The 23,114-nt window shown below is 32.3% G+C and overlaps 1 protein-coding gene and 1 long non-coding RNA gene across 2 annotated transcripts in view; both read left to right on the top strand.

The window, feature by feature from the left end:
- Positions 1-23,114, top strand: part of LOC127733213 (uncharacterized) — a 288,514-nt gene that overhangs the window by 198,190 nt on the left and 67,210 nt on the right. The gene's annotated exons all lie outside the window — the stretch shown is intronic.
- The window catches only part of LOC127733130 (acetylcholine receptor subunit beta-like 1), a 42,848-nt gene that overhangs the window by 13,310 nt on the left and 6,424 nt on the right, over positions 1-23,114 (top strand). Inside the window, exons 4-5 of the mRNA XM_052242446.1 lie at positions 8,605-8,714; positions 17,137-18,160. Coding sequence (XP_052098406.1) covers positions 8,605-8,714; positions 17,137-18,160 — 1,134 coding nt within the window. The remainder of the gene's footprint in view (positions 1-8,604; positions 8,715-17,136; positions 18,161-23,114) is intronic.

Raw genomic sequence — 23,114 nt, 5'->3', positions numbered from 1 at the left:
CCCCTCAGTAGCATTAAGTTTTACCAATGTCCGTCTGTACGTACGTCCCAAAGTCCCAAAGTTGGTTTCCGCTCTCAAACTTTAGTTTGCTTCAACAAAATGTTATGAAACTTATACAAAATGCTTATTACCACAAAACACAGATCAAGTTTGAATTTTGGTGGCGTCACTTTAACCATTCTAGAGTTATGCCCCTTTAAAATGGAAACATTGCTGAATTTTTCGTTTCCGTTTTCTAACTTTAGTTTGCTTCAACCAAATGTTATGAAACTTATACAATATGCTTATTACCACAAAACACAGATCAAGTTTGAATTTCGGTGGTGTCACTTTAACCGTTCTAGAGTTATGCCCCTTTACAAATGGAAAAATTGCTGAACTTTTCGTTTCCATTCTCTTACTTAAGTTTGCCTCAACCAAATATTATGAAACTTATAAACAATACCTATTACCACAAAACTCAGATCAAGTACAAATTTGGGTAGTGTCACTTTTACCGTTCTTCAGTTATGTCCCTTTATAACTTTATATAATATGCAAGCAGGGGGCATCATCTGTGTCCCATGGACACATTCCCCATTTATTTTAATATATAAGATATATAATTGACGATAGCTTGTTTTTTGTACTTGGTCTTTTGTTCCCTATATTTCTAGTAGGGGATGAAATTTTCTGACAAACCTTACTAGCCAAGAGCTTTTGAAGATGATATTTCACTACCCAAATAAGTACAAGTGCTTGCCAAACATTTTTAGGCTTTTACAGGTCAGAGTTTGCATATTCTTCATGCATGTTTGTCTCATTTAGCTGGTTTCCCATAAGGCAGCAGTATTTAAGGTAGGTACAATGCACTAGAACCAAGATTGGGTATTAACAATTGACCTATGCCCATAGAACCTGTAGAAGAGATCTTGATGAATAAGTTTTTTCACAAAAGAATAAGTTTTTCTCATTATTCATGTTTAGTCATTAATTTTTATACGACCGCAGTGGTATATTGGCATGACGTTGGCGTCGTCCGTCGTTGTCTTTGTCCGAAGACACATTGGTTTTCACACTTAAACTTTAGTTTAAGTGAATGGATCTCTATGAAATTTTACTATAAGGTTCAATACCACAAAAGGAAGGTTGGGATTGATTTTGGGGGTTATGGTACCAACAGTTAAGGAATTAGGGGCCAAAAATAAGCATTTTCTAGTTTCCAGACAATAACTTGTGGAACGAGTGAAATTATACCACAAGTTTCCATACCACAAAGGGATGGTTAGGATTTGTTTTGGGGGGGGTTATGGCTCAAACCGTTTAGGAATCAGTCGGAAAGCAAGCCCTTAGAAACGACCGTTGTTGCTACTTTCTTAAGACAACAATGGGACTGATATTAAAGCCCGCCATTCTGAAATTGCGTTAATTTCGCAGAAAAAATATTTTGGCGGCAATTTGGAATTTTTTTTATTTTCTATGAATAACATGCCATTGGGGTCAGAAATAGATTTCTTTCTATATTTTAAGCATGTGTCTAATTATTAAAGAAAATAATACCTAAATATTGGCCCTCCTTTAACAATTACGTTTATAAATTATTCGAAATTGTCTGTTATTTTTTTTTATTCTTTTTTCACAAATAAACAAAGATTATATAAATCTATACTATAAAACAAATTAATAATACGTATCTCAAATTTAAAAAAATCAAGTCTAACGTTCTGTCACCCCATAGGAAACCCCGTTTGAACTAAATTCCAAAAGAAAGACATTTTTTGTTATTGTAGTTTTTGGTTTTACCGGTACACATCATGTCAACATGCATTTGAACAGAATGTACACACATTTAGTGTCATTTAGTGTGTTTGTTTAAAAAAAGCAATGGCGAGTTCAGCTGTAAATTTGACTGGATTAATTTTTCTCTTTAAGTAAAATGTTTGACGTTAACTAAAACAATAAGGTAAGGAAATTTTATACTGTCTGTGCACCACCTTAAGATGATTAAAAAAAAAAACTCATTCATTGTTGGGAATATTTTTTTTTGTGATGAATCAAGGAATCCTGCAAAAGGGTTGTCCTTTGAACTTAAAACAATCTCTTTCAGACTTGCATTTTAATCACTCTTATTCAAAGCATTTTCATACTTACATGAAGTGTGACTTACTAGTTCATGACTTGTGATCTAAAACATAATTGTTGACTTAGCACTCAGAAACTGCTATGAAGTACTTTTAATATGCATAGTTATTTATTTTGATTAAATAGAAGGAAAATATGAAATCGAATCTTTCTCGTTCTTATTTATTCGCAAGTTCATGATTATAAACCATTTAAAGCCATTGGTTTAGGCTTTTTTATAATTTGAGTCCATTCAGTAGAACTTGCATGGAATCAATGAGACAAAATTTATTGTTATATTTAGTTTAATCATACAAGGATTGCAAACCAATTTCCTTTTATTTCAAATTATGAAGAATTTACATTGAGAATACTTCGATTATTATCTCTTTTAAATGTATATCCTAGAGGGAAAAGGTAGGATCAGGTATCAGTATTGAAAAGGAATTCCTGTTTGTGATCATTTTAACCCTGTCTAGGTCAAGTATTCAAGCATATTTTGGCTACCCCTTGTCTTTATGTAGTAGAAATTTATTTCTGTGTTTATATAATTTGGTTAAAGCAGTAAAAATATTTATCAAAATATAAATATTAAAGTTACTCTTGGAGTAATATATTATGGCACAGAGTAACATTTACTGTACTGTAATATTAAAGCCCTATTTCAGTTCTGAAATTGTTGTAAAAATGATAAAATGTGTTTACCTAATTGTTTTACATATGTCTTTAAAATAAAAAATATATTTAGTAAAAAGATAATAAACTATTTTAAAAACATCCACTTGTAAATAACAGCATATGGTGCTTGATAGTTTGTTCATGAAAAGTGTCAACAAAGGGACGTAACTCGTAAATTACTATCGGTACCGCTCGGACAGAAATATTGACACATCGAAGTGGCACATTTGCGTATTACAGCGTATTAAGTGGCACAAATTTGACACAGGCCAGTTTATAAAAAGCCTCATCACATATTTTAAATTCAGCATAGGTTCCCCAGAAGTTAAGAAAGAAATTTTAACTGATGTGTTGAAAAAACTTGACGCAACGAGTGACGACCTTTGGTTTGAAGGCTTCGTATTCTAATTCAGTACGCTTAATCAAAACAATTTTTATGTGAGAACTTCTAAAAGGTATACACAATTGGCATTTGTAACGTACAGCATGCTTTGGTTTCATTTGATATGACTTTTTGGAGGAAACAGAGTCGTTTCAGTTAAGAAAATATGACTAAAAAAATGCCCAAATATGGTAGTCACATGACTTCCATTGTTGCTTTAAGAAATGGGGTCAAACCGGGGTCAGCTTTCCGACTGAATAAGGGGCAAAAAGGGAAAAATAAGGTTGTCCTGGTTAATGGACAAATACTTTAGTACAAAACATAATTTAAAGCAGTGTAAGGGAGATAAATCAAATGCATCATTTGAATTACCTCCCTTACACATTTTTGTAACTTCCAGACATAACTTGTGTGTTAGTGTATGGATCTCTCTGACATTGTACCACAAGGTTCCATATCACACAGGGAATGCTGGGATTGATTTTGGGGGCAATTGCCTCAAAATATTAGGAATAAGGGGGCAAAAAACAAGCATTTTTCTAGTTTCATGACAATAGCTTGTAAGTGTATGGATCTTTCTGAAATTGTACTACAAGGTTCCATATCACTTAGGGAAAGCTGGAATTGAGTTTGGGGGTAATTCCCCGAAACGTTTAGGAATAAGGGGCCAAAAAGGGACTAAAAATAAGCATTTTTCTAGTTTCCAGACAATAACTTGTGTTCAGGTGTATGGATCTCTCTGAAATTGTACCACAAGGTTCAATATTACACAGGGAATACTGGGATTGATTTTGGGGGTAATTGCCTCAAAATTTTAGGAATTAGGGGCCAAAAAAGGGGCAAAAAACAAGCATTTTTCTAGTTTCATGACAATAACTTGTGTGTAAGTGTATGGATATTTCTGAAATTGTACTACAAGGTTCCATATCACAAAGGGAAAGCTGGAATTGAGTTTGGGGGTAATTGCCCGAAACGTTTAGGAATTGGGGGCCAAAAAGGGGCCAAAAAACACATTTTTCTAGTTTCCAGACAATAACTTATGTTCAAGTGTATGGATCTCTCTGAAATTGTACTGCAAGGTACCATACCACAAAGGGAAGGCTGGGATTGAGTTTGGGGGTGATGAATCATAAGGGGGTTCAAAAAATTCCATTTTAAGTTGGTTATTTCTGATTTATATTTAAAAGCAAATAATAATGATATGGTAGGAGATACACACCAAACAGGATGTGTAAATTATTATATAATAAGTATTGTGCAATAGCAAGAAATTTTCAATTGCACAGTATTGCACAATAGCAAGAAATCTTCAATTGCACAATATTGCGCAATAGCAAGAAATCTTCAATTGCACAGTATTGCGCAATAGCAAGAAATATCCAATAGCACAATATTGCGCAATAGCAAGAAATTGTCAATTGTGCAGTATTGCGCAATAGCAAGAAATATTCAATTGCACAGTATTGTGCAAAAGAAGATACTTCGTATAAATTGCTTATCTCTTGACCAATTTCAATGGGATTTTATTCTTGAATTCTTGGGGTTCTTTAATATGCTGAATCTAACCTTGTATTAAGTTTTTGGATTTTGGGCCCCGTTTTTAAATTGGTCCACATTGAGGTCCAAAGGGTCCAAAATTAAACTTTGTTTGATTTCATCAAAAATTGAATTATTGGGGTTCTTTGATATGCCGAATCCAACCGTGTATTTAGATTCTTAATTTTTGGTTCCGTTTTCAAATTGGTCTACATTTAGGTCCAAAGAGTCCAAAATTAAACTAAGTTTGATTTTAACAAAAATTGAATTCTTAGGGTTCTTTGATATGCTGAATCTAAACATGTATTTAGATTTTTGATTATAGGCCCAGTTTTCAAGTTGGTCCAAATCGGGGTCCAAAATTAAACTTTGTTTGATTTCAACAAAAATTGAATATATGGGGTTCTTTGATATGCTGAATCTAACCATGTATTTAGATTTTTGATTTTTGGGCCCCGTTATCAACTTTGTCCACATTGAGGTCAAAAGGGTCCAAAATAAAACTTTGTTTGATTTCATCAAAAATTGAATTCTTGGGGTTCTTTGATATGCTGAATCTAACCATGTATTTAGATTTTGGATATTGGACCATAATAGGTGAATGTCCAATTTAAAATTTTTAAGTTCTTAGACCACATTCATTCTGTGTCAGAAACCTATGCTGTGTCAAATATTTAATCACAATCCAAATTCAGAGCTGTATCAAGCTTGAATGTTGTGTCCATACTTGCCCCAACTGTTCAGGGTTCGACCTCTGCGGAGCATTTTATTTATAAGTTAACACAGAGACATGTATGCAAGTCAGAATTTAAATCGTTCTGGCAATCCCCCACCTAAGAATCCTCTAAAATCATGAATGGTCATGCTTCACAATCTTCAGAATTTTCTTTGCATTGGTCATTCTGTATCGGTAGTGATTAAGGTATAACAGAGCTACTTGAATATTACCTGTATGTGGTTAGGTGACGTCCCATGAGGTCTTATGTATACAGGTTCACATTTATAATGGTTTCTGATATAACAAGGTTTTATGACATTCACGCTTCTGCATGTTCTGTATACCAAATTCTTACTTTCAGACCGAATGAGGATGTGAATATTTTCCAGGAAAAATATTGAGTATCAAATTAATATCAGGATTTTTTTCTTTTGTGGTATTAAATTACAGAAATTTAAAGAATATACTGCTTGTCCGCTTTAGGAGAATTCTTGTTATTTTAGACAGACATATATATGTGTATATATGTCTCTGGTTTAGAGTGGGTTTATGAATGATAAGTCTTGCAAAGGCACAAGATATTAAGCACATTGAACATTTATTCTGCCGGTCTGTCTCCATTCAAAAAAGGAAAGTTGACGTAAGATTGATTTTGTTAATTTTTTTAAACATCGTTGGTCAAATAGCTAAAGTATTTATACTTTGTGAGATTTAAAATATTTTAATAAGGGCATTCCCGATTAGGTAAATGTAAATCGCTTTGGATGGACCAAACTATATTAATGTAACTGATATAATTTTCTCTGCACATTTAAATATTCAAGGTTACCTATGATAATTTAAAATAGTACAGTTTTTATTCGCCCGTTTACAGGACGTATTATGGTATACCGTTGACAGTCTGTCTGTCCGTCTGTCCGTCTGTCTGTCAGTCCGTCGTCAACATGTCGGACATTAATTCAAAAATACTTTAACCAATATGCATGAAAATTTGGTGAATTGTTTATATCTATTGATGTGAGCTCCCTTTCGTTTTTTATAAATTTCAGATTTACCATTTCCGAGTTTTGGGGTTTTATTTATTAAAAAGGGGGGATTTTCCAGTTTTCAGACAATAACTCAAAGACGATTTCTCCAATTTGCATGAAACTTTAATGAATTGTTCATATCTATTGGCTTGAGCTCCCTTTCATTTTTTATAAATTTAGGATTTACCGTTTCCGAGTTTTGGGGTTTTAATCATTAAAAAAGGGGGGATTTTCAAGTTTTCGGACAAAAACTCAAAAAAAATTTCACTAATTTGCAAGAAACTTTGGTGAATTGTTTATTTCTATCGACATGAGCTTCCTTTTGATTTTTATGAATTTCAGACTATATGTTACCGATTTATGGGGTTTTATTCATTACAAAAAGGGGGATTTTCCAGTTTTCGGACAATAACTCATAAATGCTTTCAGCATTTTTTTATGAAACTTAAGTAAATTGTTTATATCTATTTTTGTAAGCTCCCTTTTGATTTTTATAAATTTTCGATTTTATGTTTCCGAGTTATAAGATTTTATTTGTTTATAGTCTGACAACAGATTTACTAAGTATTACGCAACAGCACAGTGTATTGCACAACAGCAAGAAATCTTTCATATAACCAATTTCAAGTTCTTTGACTACATTTATTCAGAAACCAATAATACATGTATATCAAATATTTAATTACAATCCAAATTCAGACCTGTATCAAGCTTGAATATTGTGTCCATTTTTGCCCCAACTGTTCAGGGTTGGACCTCTGCGGGCGTATCCAGCTGCGCTCAGCGAAGCAGTTTATTGGTTTATATGCTCGTTTTCGTGGACCATTTTTATTTATAGAATAATTTAATTGAAAGTAATTCAGAATTTCGATGTTACAACACAATACTCACCTTTTATTTATTTAAAAACTGAGCTAACGCAAAATATTAAAGAAAATATATAATGGCGATTCAGGTAGTTTTTTTACAACCAAACATATAGAAAATGGCGAACTTCAAGTAGTGGCGTGTATAATACTGGAATCAGACTCAGTGAACAATTCCGAATTTTGAAAGTCCAGGGAAAAGGTCAAATGAGAAATAAGAACGTCAAAGTGACTATGAACCTACTGCTATTTGTAGTAAGGCAAAGGTCCAGAGAAAAACTAACAAAAAGTAAACAAGCTGAGCAGAATGATTTGTTAAAGCAATTATTTGCTGATTTACATATATCTAGTAACATTGTGTCTGCAATTAATGTCAAGAGTAGTGGTAATGCAGGTTCAAGTTGTGATCCCTAGAATTTTGTACAAGAAATTGAAGATAATGAGGTCTAAAATGATGACCAAAATGTTTTCAACTTGTTTGAATCTGTTTTGTCTGTTAATGAGGTTGATCCAACACAACTAGTTATTGAAAGTGAGGAATATGAATTTGAATTTGAAATGCCTAAAATATTCCTTCACTAGCCTTCTTCAGGGGCAAAATGATGGATTGATAGTTGCACTGTTTTTATATTGTGTTTGAAAGTTAAATAGAGTGCCACTATAAATCCTTCATTTTGTCTTTGAAGATGAGGCCAAAAATAAAATTTCAATTGTTTGATGTTGCCTACCTACCCACCTTAAAAGCAGCCTTAGTACCCAAAAAATTTTATGACACAAATCGTTTCAAATTTTTGTTAAAAGATTTTTTCCTGCTCTTACGTTGTTTTCTTGTCAAAAACATGTAACTCATGTAAAGTTGGCCAAAAAAAAATAATATCACTACTTACCTACCCAACCATACAAGGCACAGGTAGGCAAGTAGGGATTTTTTTGTTTGGCCAACAACATGAGTCACATGTTTTAGACAAGAAAACAACATAAGAGCAGGGAAAAATCTTTAAAAAAAAAATTTGAAACGATTTGTCATAAAATGTTTTTGGTAATCTGCATTTTAGGTGGGAAGGTAGGCAACATCAAACAAAGAAAGGTTGGTCTGAAGGACCAAACCAGTCAGGCTATGAATCATCACCAGGGGCTATTAATTATGTGTTTTCAGCATTACCTATACTTTTTATTGGTCATGAATTTATTTCTTCTGAATTCTAACGAAAGCTATTAGAGACCTCAATGTCAGTAATTTCTCTCTATTACTATTAAGTTATACAGGCTCCAGGGAGTTTTATTTTTATTTTTCAGTATTGGCATGACTACCAAATCAGATGGGACCCTTCACTTTATGGTGGTATTAAAAATATACGCATTGATCATGAGAAGATATGGAGACCTGATATTGTCTTATTTAACAAGCAAGTATAATAATTTACAACTCTTGACATTCTAAATGTTTAATCACCAGGCCAAGTATATCATTTAATACTATTGGCAGTTTACTTTCTAACATCCTTGTACTGTTGCATCTTCATTTTTGTTTGTTGTTGTTGTGTAGGTATAGGAATCACCATGTGCATCTGTCCATTTGTCGCTTAGTCTGTCCCACTTCATGTGTGGTGCATAACTTTTGTACCATAAAACTTAAGTTAACCAAATTTGGTATGCAGTCGCATCATGGGCTGGGGTGTGTCTTATACCAAAGCCAGGTCACTCTGACCTTTGACCCCTATGATACTAAAACCATGTCTGATTTGTCTTTGGTGCATAACTTTTGTACTGTAGCACTAAAATTGACAATACTTTATGCAGAAGCATCATACTGATCTTGACCTTTAATTTCTGCAAATGCAGTATACAAACCTCAGACTTTGTTCCCGGGTCAGTACAATTCTTTCAGATTGACCTATCAGTAACCATGTTTTCAATCTAAAACAGAGGCAATGATTATATAAAATGAATGACTGAAAACTAGTATTTGATTTATGGAATGATTGTAAGGTGTACATGTCTGTTCAGCAGGTATCATCTGTCCTTGACCTCATTTTCATTGTTCATTGGTCAATGTTAATTTTCCATAGTTTGGTCCTCTACTCTATATGATGCTATAAGAAATAGGTCAACTATATTTGGTGTATGGAATGATTGTTAGGTGTACATGTCTGTCTGGCATCGTTCATCTTACCTTGACCTCATTTACATGGTTCATTGGTCAATATCAAGTTTTCCTGATTAAGCCTGTTTCAAAGATACTTCAAACATAAGGTCAACTATATTTGGCAAACAAAAAGATGGTAAAGTACCGTATAGCGGGTTATTTTCGCTTATTTTGGCAGATGAAAGAAAATCGCGAAAAAAAATTCCGCCCAAATTAATGCATACTTTTGTTACTTTCTAATAGCTAAAGCGTCGGTCGGTAGGTCAATAACGGTATAGGATGTTTAACAACATGAACAAAAAGGGCATTGAGCATACATGTATTTTATAAAATGACTGTCACGTGCGTATATCCTTATCAATGAGTGTCAAATAGATTATGAGTAGGGTACTCTATCAGGTAATTACCCTTATTAATTAGTGTCAAATTGCATAAGAGTTGTTAATCAGTCTTGATAATTTTTATAACCTAATTAGTGAGTACATCAAAGTTCCGGTCAAGATCAATGAATAAGACGTCATTTAGGTAAACAAATCAATTAACTTGCTCCTCAATTTTTCAATATTTTATATGCAACAATTTCAGTATCCGCCGAAATATTTAATTGGGATTTAAGAATCCACCAAAATAAAAACTGCCAAGATTTTTCGTATACTTTGTTGCCCCTAAATCACGAAATTTTACACCCGCGAAAATAACCCGCTATACGGTATCTGTCTGGCATATATTTTTATACTACCGCAAAATTTTTGGGGTTGTATAATGGTATGACGTTGTCAGCGTCGTTGTCATTGTCATTGTCAAAAGATATTTGATTTCCAGACAACAACTTGAGAATTAGTTTATGGATCTCAATGAAATTGTACCACAAGGTTCCATAGCACAAAAGGAAGGTTTGGATTGATTTTTGGGGTTATTGTCCTAACTGTTTAGGAATTAAGGGCCAGAAAGGGGAAAAAAAAACCCATTTTTTTCTTTTTTCAGGACAATAACTTGTGTATAAGTGTATGGATCTCTATGAAATTGTACCACAAGGTTCCATACTAAAACAGGAAGGTTGGGATGGATTTTAGGTGTTTATGGCCTTAAACATTTACACTTCTACAATTGTTCTGTATACCAAATTCATCTTTTATTTTCAGACTGAATGAGGATATGTAAATTTTCAAGGAAATTAAAATATTGAGTATCAAGGATATGCTGAATCTAACTGTGTATTTATAAATTTTGGATATTGGACCATACATAAAAGATAAAAGTCCAATTTCAAGTTTTTTCAGTTCTTTGACAACATTCATTTTCTGTCAGAAACCTATGCTGTGTCAAATATTTAATCACAATCCAAATTCAGAGCTGTATCAAGCTTGAATGTAGTGTCCATACTTGCCCCAACTGTTCAGGGTTCGACCTCTGCAGTAGTATCAAGCTGTGCCTAGGGGAGCATTTTATCTGACCTTTAAACATCATTTTCAAGGTTCATTGGTCAATGTTAAGTTTTCATGGTTTGATCTGTTTCTTGGATACTATAGGAAATATAGTAAAAATGTCCGACTACCTGTAGCTAAAAGATTGCTGGATTGCAGCACCAATGATGCTTTGATTATTATACCATATACATGTAGTGGTATATATATATATGAATTGGATTTTGAATAAAACAATATATTCAACTGTAGATAAATAACACCCATAGCACTTTAATGTCATGTTTTTTAAATGTATTAATATGGTAAAATGTTTGATGTACAATTGGTTTTGGTAAATAATTGTCAATAAATAATTTTTTTTATCATAGGAATATTGAATGAAAGTGTATTTACTGTTTTTATACGCCCGTTTACTAGATGAATTATGGTATACCTCTGTCCGTCCGTCGTCAACATGTCGGACAATAACTCAGAAACGCTTTAACCAATCCGCATGAAATTTTGTAGAATTGTTTATATCTATTGACGTGAGCTCCCTTTCGTTTTTTATAAATTTTAGATTTAAAGTTTCAGAGTTATGGGTTTTTTTTCATTAAAAAAGGGGGATTTTCGGTATTTCAGACAATAACTCACAAACACTTTCACCAATTTACAAGAAACTTTGGTGAATTGTTTATATCTATTAACATGAGCTCCCTTTTGAATTTTATAAATTTTAGATTTTACGTTTCAGAGTTATGGGGTTTTATTCATTAAAAAAAGGGGGATTTTCCAGTTTTCGGACAATAACTCAAAAATGCTTTCAGCAGTTTTCATGAAAGTTTGGTGAATTGTTTATATCTATTGACATAAACTCCCTTTCGATTTTTATAATTTTTAGATTTTACGTTTCTTATTATGGGATTTTATTCATAAAAAGGGGGTGATTATGTGATTTTATACATAAAAAGGTGGTGATTTTCCAGTTTTGGGACAATATCTTTAAAGTGCTTTGAGCAGTTTTCATGAAACTTTGGTGACTGGTTTATATCTATTAAGATAATCTCCCTTCAGTTTTTCATAAATTTCTGAAATGACATTGAGAAGAAATTGAACTTTATTCTTTAAAAAAGCGACAGGCGTATCATGCGCTCATGGCACAGCTGTTTATTTGTTATGGTAAATATATGGTTGCATTGACTGTTGGCCTCAGTGAATATTAGTTTTTGAAAATCAATAAAACCATACATGTATATTTACATCATCAAAAGACAGTTATTAAATATTCTTTTGCACAAAGCATGCATATTTTGGAACAGTATCATTGATAAATTATGATGCAGTCTGAAATTGCTCATTTATACATTTTTTCTATACACATTAATCATGTTAATGTCATTTGACAAAAGATCAAATGTCACTGACTTGCACACCTTATCAACCATGAATGCCTATATACTGTTGAATATGTCAAATAACAAACTTTATGATTGACCATAAATTCTGTTAAGTGTGTTCTTAGTTCATGTTACAAAAAAATGCTTGCATCAGACATGCCCTCTTGTTCCTGTGGCAGTCTCGCTTTATCCTGGTTTTTTCATAGATACTTTGTTTTTGTCCAGAAATATACAAAATATTTTCCATTGGACATTTAGCATGTTAAGCAAATTATAAAATTTAAGATAGTAAGTTTAGTATTTTTGATGGGATAAGGAAGTTTAGTATTTTTGATGGGATAAGGAAGTTTTATGAATTTTTCGTACCATAGAAAATATCCAAGATGACAAAAGAAAACTCTTCGATAAGTAAATGTCCTTGATGATTGGTGGTTGAAATCAAGGATTTAGGGGCTAAAATCCATCCTTGTAGAAATGGCCATTTTAATAAATGTTGTTATACGATCGCATCTTCATCGTCCGAGTCCAAAGACATTTGGTTTCCAGAATAACTTGAGTATAAGTTTATGGATCTCTAAGAAATTGTACCACAAGGTTCGAATGGAAGGCTGGAATTGATTTTGGGGGTTATTGTCCTTACTGTTTAGGAATTAAGGGCCAAAAAGGGTCTAAAACAAGCATTTTTCTTGTTTTAGGACAACTATTAAGTAATGATTCTCTTCTTTATTTCTGCACATAAATCGATTAAACTTTATGAAGATGTATTTTATATTTAGGTACTTATAAGATAAAAATCACAAATTTTCCCTTTAAGCAGTGTCAGTTTCAAAAGCCAATAAACTGATTGATAGCATATAAAAAAAATATTTAAGCCACATCTTTTGAAACAACTTTTATATCACGAAAAAAATATAAGGTGGAAGAAAAAAAAGAAAAAAAAACAATTAAAAACCAATTCTTCAGAGAACAATTGAAGGTTTTTCCACCCCAAGTATACATATTTTGATAGGAAAATATACACTTCCAGTTCACAATGTCAATTCTGGTGATAGATGATAGCTTAATATAAAGTTTTAGTAACTTTTACATGAAAATAATTCAAAAATGGGTACTTCTGGGTTTACAAAAGATCACTTCTGATTGACTTTCTTTAAGGTCATGTCTGCAACCAAATGTAAAAGACCCAATGACTTTATCATGTCCCAATAAGAAGTTACAGCAAATGTCAAAATCTAGAACGCCAAATTAATTTGGACATTGACCTCAATTTCGAGGTCATAAAGCAAGGTCTTTAAATCAAAAGACACTAGGTCCCTACCATATATGGTTATAATTATTGAGTTATATCTGCACAAGCTTCCAAGTAATTCCCAAGTGTCTCATATAATAAGTTACATGCCTGTAATATACAGCTAAGTTTATCGCTTAAAAGCCTTGTCTCATTGATTTATCATGGTTGATAAAAAATGGAAATTAGTTATCAAGGCTATGTATTAAGTTACTGCACAAAAGTTTCAAGAATTCACAAGTGCCCACTAAAAATAAAAATATTTATGATTTATTTAACAAATAACAAACATATGTTACTACAGAGTAAGAAAATTTTTTTTTTAGAAACAAAGTGAAAGTATCTGTAATAACACATGTATGTTATTTTTCTCTAATAACTTATTTGAGTTATAACCTTGACTGTTAGAGTACTAGTGAGGTTATCTATGATGATCTGTTTTTAGTCCCCTACCGACGAAGTCGAAGGGGACTTTAGGTTTGCACTCCGTCTGTCTGTCCGTCTGTCTGTCTGTCCTTCTGTCAGTCTGGCAAATCAGCTTTCCACACTTTTTTTCTTCATGCTTGAAGATATTGATTTGATATTTGGTATACTGTTTTATCATGACAAGTTACAGATCAAGTTCAAATTTTGTTCCGGTCTAATGATTGAGTCCAGAGTTATGGACCATAACTCTGACCATATCTAATGTAGGGTACTATCACTACAAACCAGTTAAAGTCTGAAATGGCCTATATTTGTACTCGACTGTACTGATTTTTACTCGACCAGTCTGAATTGGTCTGAAATTTACTTGATAATACTCGACTTTAGTCTGAACCATACTAAACAGTCTGAACTTGTACTCGACCAGTACTTAACCATTTTATTTTCGTCTGAACCATGCTCGACCTAGTCTGAACCATACTCGACCTAGTCTGAACCATACTCGACCTAGTCTGAACCATACTCGACTAAGTCTTAACCAACCTAGACCTAATTTTTGTATCTATCTACTGTATTTCATCAATTTAGGAACTGTTTTAACAGCTATTTCCCCTGGCTAGAAATTTGAACAACAATTTGAAATTTAAAATGTATTCAATATGGCATTGAAACCAAAATTTCACAATAAATATAATGTAAATTCAACACCATATTTATCAACACTTACATATATATATCACCTTTAAAATAAAAATAAAACAAACTGACCAAATAATCTCAAAACTGAATTGTGACTAATATTTTCAATGTTATTCAAATTTTTTTGAATGTTTCAGATATATTTTATGGTTACTGGACAATTTTCACCATTTACTTAAGCCTTGTATAGATTTATGGTGTCAGTTGAGTTTAGTTAATAATGCAGTGAACAATTTTTTTTATTAAAATATATTTAAAATATAGTATATATATAAAGCAATTTAATAAATTTTGAAAATAACACCTTTGTTTTGTAAAACCAAGAATTTAAGATAATCATGATAATAGAACTTCCATAGCAATCCTTGATAACCATTTAAAAAAGGAAAAAAGTTGCAGAAAAAATTTATTTCAATTAAATTTAAATAACTTTTGTCAAAATTAAAGACATGGCATACAAGAAGCACTTTAATAAGGTTTATTTACCTCAGTACATGTGTGTTTTACAGGTAAAAAGAAAGCCCTTTTTTTCTGAAACTCGTGTATTACTTATCTAGTGAATTCAAAAGGCCTTGCGATTTAAGTTTTACAGGATGTTGCAATTTTTAATGGATGTTAATTAGAAATTAATACTCTCTGACCAGGTGTGATCTTTTTAATGAGTTTGCCCCAAGCAGGAGGTATTACTTTATACTTTACCACTAATCAAAAGAATTTTTTTTTTATATATTTCTTTAATTTTTTTATCCCCTTTTGATATATTATCCCAAATCATAATAAGAATAGATATATTTCTAATATAAGGTTAAACAATTTCAGTGATTTTTTGGCTGTTGTTACCTCATTAAAAAGATAATTATATAACTATTGTATATAACCATGAAACCTATATAGTTTTTCTTTAGGAATTTAGGAAAATTAAGTTTAAAAAAAAAAAACACACACATGCCAAACAAGAAGCACCTTAATAAGGTTTTATTACCCTCAGTAAAGGTGTGGCTTTTAAAAGAAAATCGTTTTTTTAACAAAACTCTAAAACTTTAAAATTAATATAATTAAATTATTATATAAGATAATTTAATTTAACTATCTCTATTTGATAAATCTGAAAATCATGTAAGGATGTAAAAATATATTTATATATTTATCTTTATTTTATTGTGGCTGTTTTCATGTCAGAAAAAAAGAAATTAATATTAACAGCTAAAAAAAAATATAGGTTTTTTGGTCAAGTATGGTTCAGACTGGTCGAGTATTGTTCAGACCTTTGGTCGAGTATGGTTTAGACTGAAAAAATTGGTCGAGTACAGGTCGAGAATGGGTTAAGACTGTTTCAGACTGGTCGAGTAATAGTTCAGACTATTTTCAATGGCAAAGATAAGGGTCAAGTACAAATCAGTATGGTCGAGTATGGTTAAGACTGGGGTCGAGTAATGTCGAGTAAAATTCAGACCAATTCAGACTGGTCGAGTAAAAATCAGTACAGTCGAGTACATATATAGGCCATTTCAGACTTTACTGGTTTGTAGTGTATGTTAAACCATATTTCTGTACAAAGGGAGATAACTCATTTTTTTTAAAAGACTTTCATTGTTAAATTATTTGAAGAATTTTTTAGCAGGTTTGTTTGTTATTTAGTATAAACTTAATTTTCTGAATGCTATATATATATATAAAGAAAAATTTATGAAGAGAAATCCTTTAATTAGATAATAATCTATTTTTATTAATGTATATATTTCAATACATTACATTGTGTAGATAGATGTTGTTGACATTTTAAAGATAAGTTACAAATCGATATTAGTTTGTGACAAATGAAAGAAAAAATATTTGGAACTATTAATTATATTTGATTATAATTTGAAAATAGATATACACTGTATTACATCATATCTAATTTTAGAGAACTATTAAACATATCTAATGTTTTTTTCACTCATATAATCAGTTTTCCACACTGTTTTTAGTCATGCTTGAAGATATTGACATGATATTTACTTTTTGTTTACACCATGACAAGTTATAGAACAAGTTAGCATTTTGTTCCAGTAAAACGAATTTTTACCAGGTAGGGGACTATGTATTGCCATGCAATACTCTCAGAATGCTTGTTCTGTCAAAATTCAAAGGAATAAAAAGTACTTCAGCAGAAACAGAAACAGATAATATGTTATTACCTGTACATAGATTTGATAAGCTAAAATAGCATTCTTGATCACCTGAGTCTCAAACCATTATTTGGGTCTACATGTATGTTGTTTCTGGTGGCAAAAAAGAGGTTAATTTTGATTGTGACAAATTTCAATTAACACTATGTTTTCCTCTAGTTTCATATTATAACTTAACAATCATAATGAAACAACATTCCTGTCCACAGCCTGGATTGATAGGGCTGTTGAGCTTATTGTTACATTTAGTTGTTCATTAAAATCCTTTATACATTATTTACTTTTTCTGTTGTAGTGCTGATGGAAATTATGAAGTATCTTACAAATCCAATGTAGTGCTGAATTATAGTGGTGATCACTACTGGGTACCTCCAGCAATATATAAAAGTTCTTGTACAATTGATGTGCAATATTTTCCTTTTGACCAGCAAATATGTGAAATGAAATTTGGATCATGGACATTTAAAGGAGACCAATTACAATTTAAGTTTTATATGAATATGGATTTTGTTGATCCAACTGACTACCTAAAAAGTGGAACCTGGGATATAATTGAATTTCCTGGCAAAATTCAAAGAATCAATGATACAGAATCCAATGATTACAAATATCTTATTGTTTTCAAATTTATTCTAAGAAGGAAAACATTGTTTTATACAGTGAATTTGATAATACCATGTGTTCTTATATCCTTTGTAAGTATATGTGTTTTTGCATTACCAGCTGATGCAGGAGAAAAGATAACTCTTTGCATTTCAATTTTACTTGCATTGGTTGTATTTTTATTGCTGATTTCAAAAATTCTACCTCCATCATTAAAGATACCATTAATAGCAAAATATCTACTATTTACCTTTATAATGAACATATTTGCTATTTGTTTAACTGTAGTTGTGATTAATAGAAATTATAGAACTCCTAGAACACACAAAATGCCTTACTGGGTGCGATTTGTATTTTTATACATGCTTCCAAAACTACTTTTTCTTGAACGTCCAAATCATGATATCAGATGGCGTCACTTACATGAACAGACTACAACTAATCAAGCAAATCAAGGGAAACAACAGCAAGTTCATCAAACAAGCTATTTTTCTCCAGAGCATCATCAAGTCTCAAGTAGTAGACAATCCAGTTTGTTAGAGTTAACGGAGATCCATCATCCAAGTTGCAGACTAAGTCCAAACCAAATCAATTGTGAAATGAGTGATGAGAATGCTGAACAGTTCCCAAAGAGAGTTACAGCTGAATTACATAAAGCTACAGAAGCTTTAAGTTTTATAACGTGCCATCTGGAAACTGAGAATGAATTTGAAACAGTAAGAATTTAAACTTAAAAAATAAGATATTTATAACTCAAAACCCTTGTGTGTTTAACACCTCTCTGTTTTTTGGTACATTAGTATATAATATATGATGAATGACAGTTATAATGATAAAGAGATGTGGTGTGAATGCCTATAAGACCACTATCCTCCTATTGACCAAAGGACATGAACATGAGAGCTTTTCCTGCCAGTTGATCCACTTTTCACAGAATTATATGGTCGAGGGGCATTAAGATTTACCCTTATTCGCTTGGACATGCATCCCAAAATGAGTTTCTGTTCTCTTACTTTAGTTTCCCTCAGCCAAATATTATGAGACTTACACACTATGCTTATTATCACCATACACAGATCAAGTTCGAATATGGGTGGCATCATTTTCACCATTCTCGAGTAATGTCCCTTTTTAAATGGAATAAAATGCTCCGCTGGGGCGCAGCTTGATACGACCGCAGAGGTCGAATCCTGAACAGTTGGGGCAAGCATGGACACAACATTCAAGCTTGATACAGCACTGAATTTGAATTGTAATTAAATATTTGACACAGCATAGGTTTCTGACACAGAATGAATGTGGTCTAAGAACTTAAATTTTTTAATTTACCTATTCAAACCATATCATTATTATTTGCTTTTATATATAAATCAGAAATAACCAATTTAAAATGAAAAATTTTAAAGAAAAAAACGAGAGAAAAAATCCCCCCCCCCCAAATTTTTTGAACCCCCTTATGATTCATCACCCCCAAACTCAATCCCAGCCTTCCCTTTGTGGTATGGTACCTTGCAGTACAATTTCAGAGAGATCCATACACTTGAACATAAGTTATTGACTGGAAACTAGAAAAATGCTTATTTTTGGCCCCTTTTTGGCCCCTTATTCCTAAACGTTTTGGGCAATTACCTTCAAACTCAATTCAAGCTTTCCTTTTGTGATATGGAACCTTGTAGTACAATTTCATAAAGATCCATACACTATCACCCAAGTTATTGTCATGGAACTAGAAAAATGCTTGTTTTTTGCCCCTTTTTGGCCCCTAATTCCTAAAATTTGGAAGCAATTACCCCCAAAATCAATCCCAGCATTCCCTTTGTGATATGGAACATTGTGGTACAATGTCAGAGAGATTCATACACTTACACACAAGTTATTGTCATGAAACTAGAAAAATGCTTGTTTTTTGCCCCTTTTTGGCCCCTAATTCCTAAAATTTGGAGGCAATTACCCCCAAAATCAATCCCAGCATTCCCTTTGTGATATTGAACCTTATGGTACAATGTCAGAGAGATCAATACACTAACACACAAGTTATGTCTGGAAGTTACAAAAATGCTTATTTTTGGCCCCTTTTTGGCCCCTGATTCCTTAACTGTTGGTACCATAACCCCCAAAATCAATCCCCACCTTCCTTTTGTGGTATTGAACCTTATGGTAAAATTTCATAGAGATCCATTCACTTAAACTAAAGTTAGAGTGCGAAAACCAATGTGTCTTCGGACGACGACAACGCCAACGTCATACCAATATACGACCGCAAAAATTTTTTGCCGTCGTATAAAAATTGGCTAATTTGCTGTTTCCGCACTCTAAACTTAGGTTGCCTCAACCAAATGTTATGAAACTTATACAGAATGCTTAACACCACCAACCACAGATTAAGTTCAAATTTGGGTGACTTAAGTCACATTGTTCTTGAGTTATATCCTTTTTGTCCACTGTGCAACGTGTTGCGGGGAACATAGAAATATGGGGCGTCCGTCCCTCTGTCAATCCGTGCATCTGTCCGCCAGGTCTTGTTAGCGCTCTAACATGTACAATTCTTGTCAGATTTTAATGAAACTTATATCATAGGTTTTTATCAGCAATGTCTTGGACAAGTTCAGAAATCAGTGCCAATCTATTATTTTTAAAAGAGTTATACCCCTTGGAAACATTAATTATATGGAAAGTTGCATTTTTAGCGCTCTCATTTGTAAAATTCTTGCCAGAGTTTTATAAAAGTTATATCATAGGTTTATATCAGCAATGTCTTGGATGAGTTTGAAAATCAGTGCAGATCAATTATTTTTAAGATTTATGCCCTTGGAAACATTAATTATATTGAAAATTGTATCGTTAGCGCTCTCATGTGTACAATTGTTTGAAAGTAAGTGCTGATCAAATATTTTTAACGAGTTATGCCACTTGGAAATATTAATTATATCTGAAATTGAATTGTATTTGGTTTGAAGCCTTCATTTCTCTAAGGTATTTATAAAAAGTTTTTTTTAGTTATTGCCCTTGTACCTTGGATAGATAAAGTATGTGCAAGGCAGGGACATTGGAACTCTGTTCTTTTATATAAAATTAAAATCGCTACATTTGATGTATATATATTTACAAGCTGAGGCAAGTGAACTTTTCTCACCACTTGGCATCTGTCGTCCACTGTTTACTTTTACAAAAGTCTTCTCCTCTGAAACTACTAGGCCAAATTTAACCAAACTTGACTACAATCATCATTTGGAATATTTTGTTTGAAGCGTGAAGGGTATATCGTATCCTTTAGCGTACATTGTTATGTCTAGCGTATATGGTATTTATAGGTAAGAATTAATTGTGTTCTGTTAGAATCTGCAAAAAGAAATTTTACCAGAAGGTTCAATACCTAAATTTTGGGGGTTATGGTACCAATAGGTTAGGAATTAGTGGCCAAAAACAATCATTTTTGTAGTTTCCGGACAATGACTTTTGTGTTAGTGTATAGATCTCTCAGAAATTGTACCACAAGGTTCAATATCTCAAAGGGAAGGCTGGGATTGAGTTTGGGGGTAATTGTCCCAATGTTTCAGGAATTAGGGGCCAAAAACAAGCATTTTTCTAGTTTCCAGACAGCAACTTGTGTTTAAGTGTATTGATCTGTCTAAAATTGTACTACAAGGTTCCATACCACAAAGGGAAGGCTGGGATTAATTTGGGGGTAATAACTCCAAGGGGGAGGGGGTTCAAAAAGTTTTGGGGGATTTTTTTTTCCAATTTTTTTTGGGGGGGTCATTTTTTCTTCAAAATTTTTGAAATTTCAAATGATTGCACAGTATTGCGCAATAGCACAGTATTGCACAAAAGCAAGAAATCTTAAATTGCACAGTATTGCACAATAGCAAGAAATCTTCAATTGAAAATAAATACAAATCTTTTAACCAATTTCAAGGGGATTAATTTAAAGTCTTTTATTTTTGAGGGTTCTAACCTTGTATTACTTTTTTGGATATTGGGCCCCATTTTTAAATTAGTCTACATTGAGGTCAAAAGGGTCCAAAATTAAACTTTGTATGATTTCATCAAAAACTAAATTATATGGTTGTATGATATGCTGAATCTTATTGTGCATTTAGATTTTTTATTTTGGGCCCTGTTTTCAAATAAGTCCATATTAAGGTTTGAAGGGTCTAAAATTAAACTTTGTTTGATTTCAACTAAAATTAAATTTTTGGTGTTTTTATACATTTTTTGCGGTCGTGTATTGGTATGAAGTTGTTGTTGTCGTCGTCGTCGTCGTCCGATGATACATTGGTTTTCGCACTATAACTTTACTGAATGGATCTCTATGAAATTTTACCATAAGGTTAAATACCACAAAAGGAAGGTTGGGATTGATTTTGGGGATTATGGTACTAACAGTTAAGGAATTAGGGTCCAAAAAGGGGCCAAAAATAAGCATTTTCTAGTTTCCAGACAATAACTTGTGGAACGGTGTATGGATCTCTCTGAAATTATACCACAAGTTTCCATACCACAAAGGGATGGTTAGGATTTGTTTTGGGGGGTTGTGGCTCAAACCGTTTAGGAATAAGGGGCAAAAAGGGAAAAACAAGGTTGTCCTGGTTAATGGACAAATACTTTAGTACAAAACATAATTTAAAGCAGTGTAAGGGAGATAAATCAAATGCATCATTTGAATTACCTCCCTTACACTGCTTTTAAATTATATATAAAGTAATGGTTAATGAACAATTAAGACAATTTAAAAGCAGTGTAACGGAGGTAATCCAAATACAACGTTTAGATTACCTCCCTTACACTGCTTTTAAATTATGTTTAAAGAAATGCATATTTATAAAGGAAGACAAGTAAAAATATCTGCAAATGTTGCATCATTTTTTTTTACAAAAAAATCCATATGAAAGATTTGACACCATATTTTAAATTCTATTATAAAATAGATTAAGTTAGCACTATGGTAAACTTAAATGGGTAATTATGGTTGCAAACTCCATTGGAAATTTGAATTGAGATTATGACCATATCTTGAGGGAAAGAAATTTTTGGGGGGAAAAGGGGGGGGGGGTTAACAAAAAGAAATTATGGGGGGTCAATTTTGGTTCATATTGAGGTCAAAAGTGTCCAAAATTAAACTTTGTTTGATTTCATCAAATATTGAATTATTGGGGTTCTTTGATATGCCAAATCTAACTGTGTATTTAGATTTTTAATTTTGGGTCCTGTTTTTCAAATTGGTCTACATTAATGTCCAAAGGGTCCAAAATTAAACTTAGTTTGATTTTAACAAAATTTTAATTCTTGGGGTTCTTTGATATGCTGAATCTAAACATGTGTTTAGATTTTTGATTATGGGCCCAGTTTTCAAGTTGGTCCAAGTTGGGGTCCAAAATTTAACTTTGTTTGATTTCAACAAAAATTGAATATATGGGTTTCTTTTAAATGCTGAATCTAACCATGTACTTTGATTTTTGGGCCCCGTTATCAAATTGGTCCACATTGAGGTCAAAAGGGTCCAAAATTAAACTTTGTTTGATTTCATCAAAAATTGAATTCTTTGGATTCTTTGATATGCTGAATCTAACCATGTATTTAGATTTTGGATATTGGACCATAATAGGTAAATTAAAAATGTTTCAGTTCTAAGACCACATTCATTCTGTGTCAGAAACCTATGCTGTGTCA

Source organism: Mytilus californianus, unplaced genomic scaffold, assembly GCF_021869535.1.
Source record: "Mytilus californianus isolate M0D057914Y unplaced genomic scaffold, xbMytCali1.0.p SCAF_3, whole genome shotgun sequence".
In the NCBI taxonomy this organism is placed as follows: Eukaryota; Metazoa; Mollusca; class Bivalvia; order Mytilida; family Mytilidae; genus Mytilus; species Mytilus californianus.
This window is presented reverse-complemented; position numbering and strand designations above follow the sequence as displayed.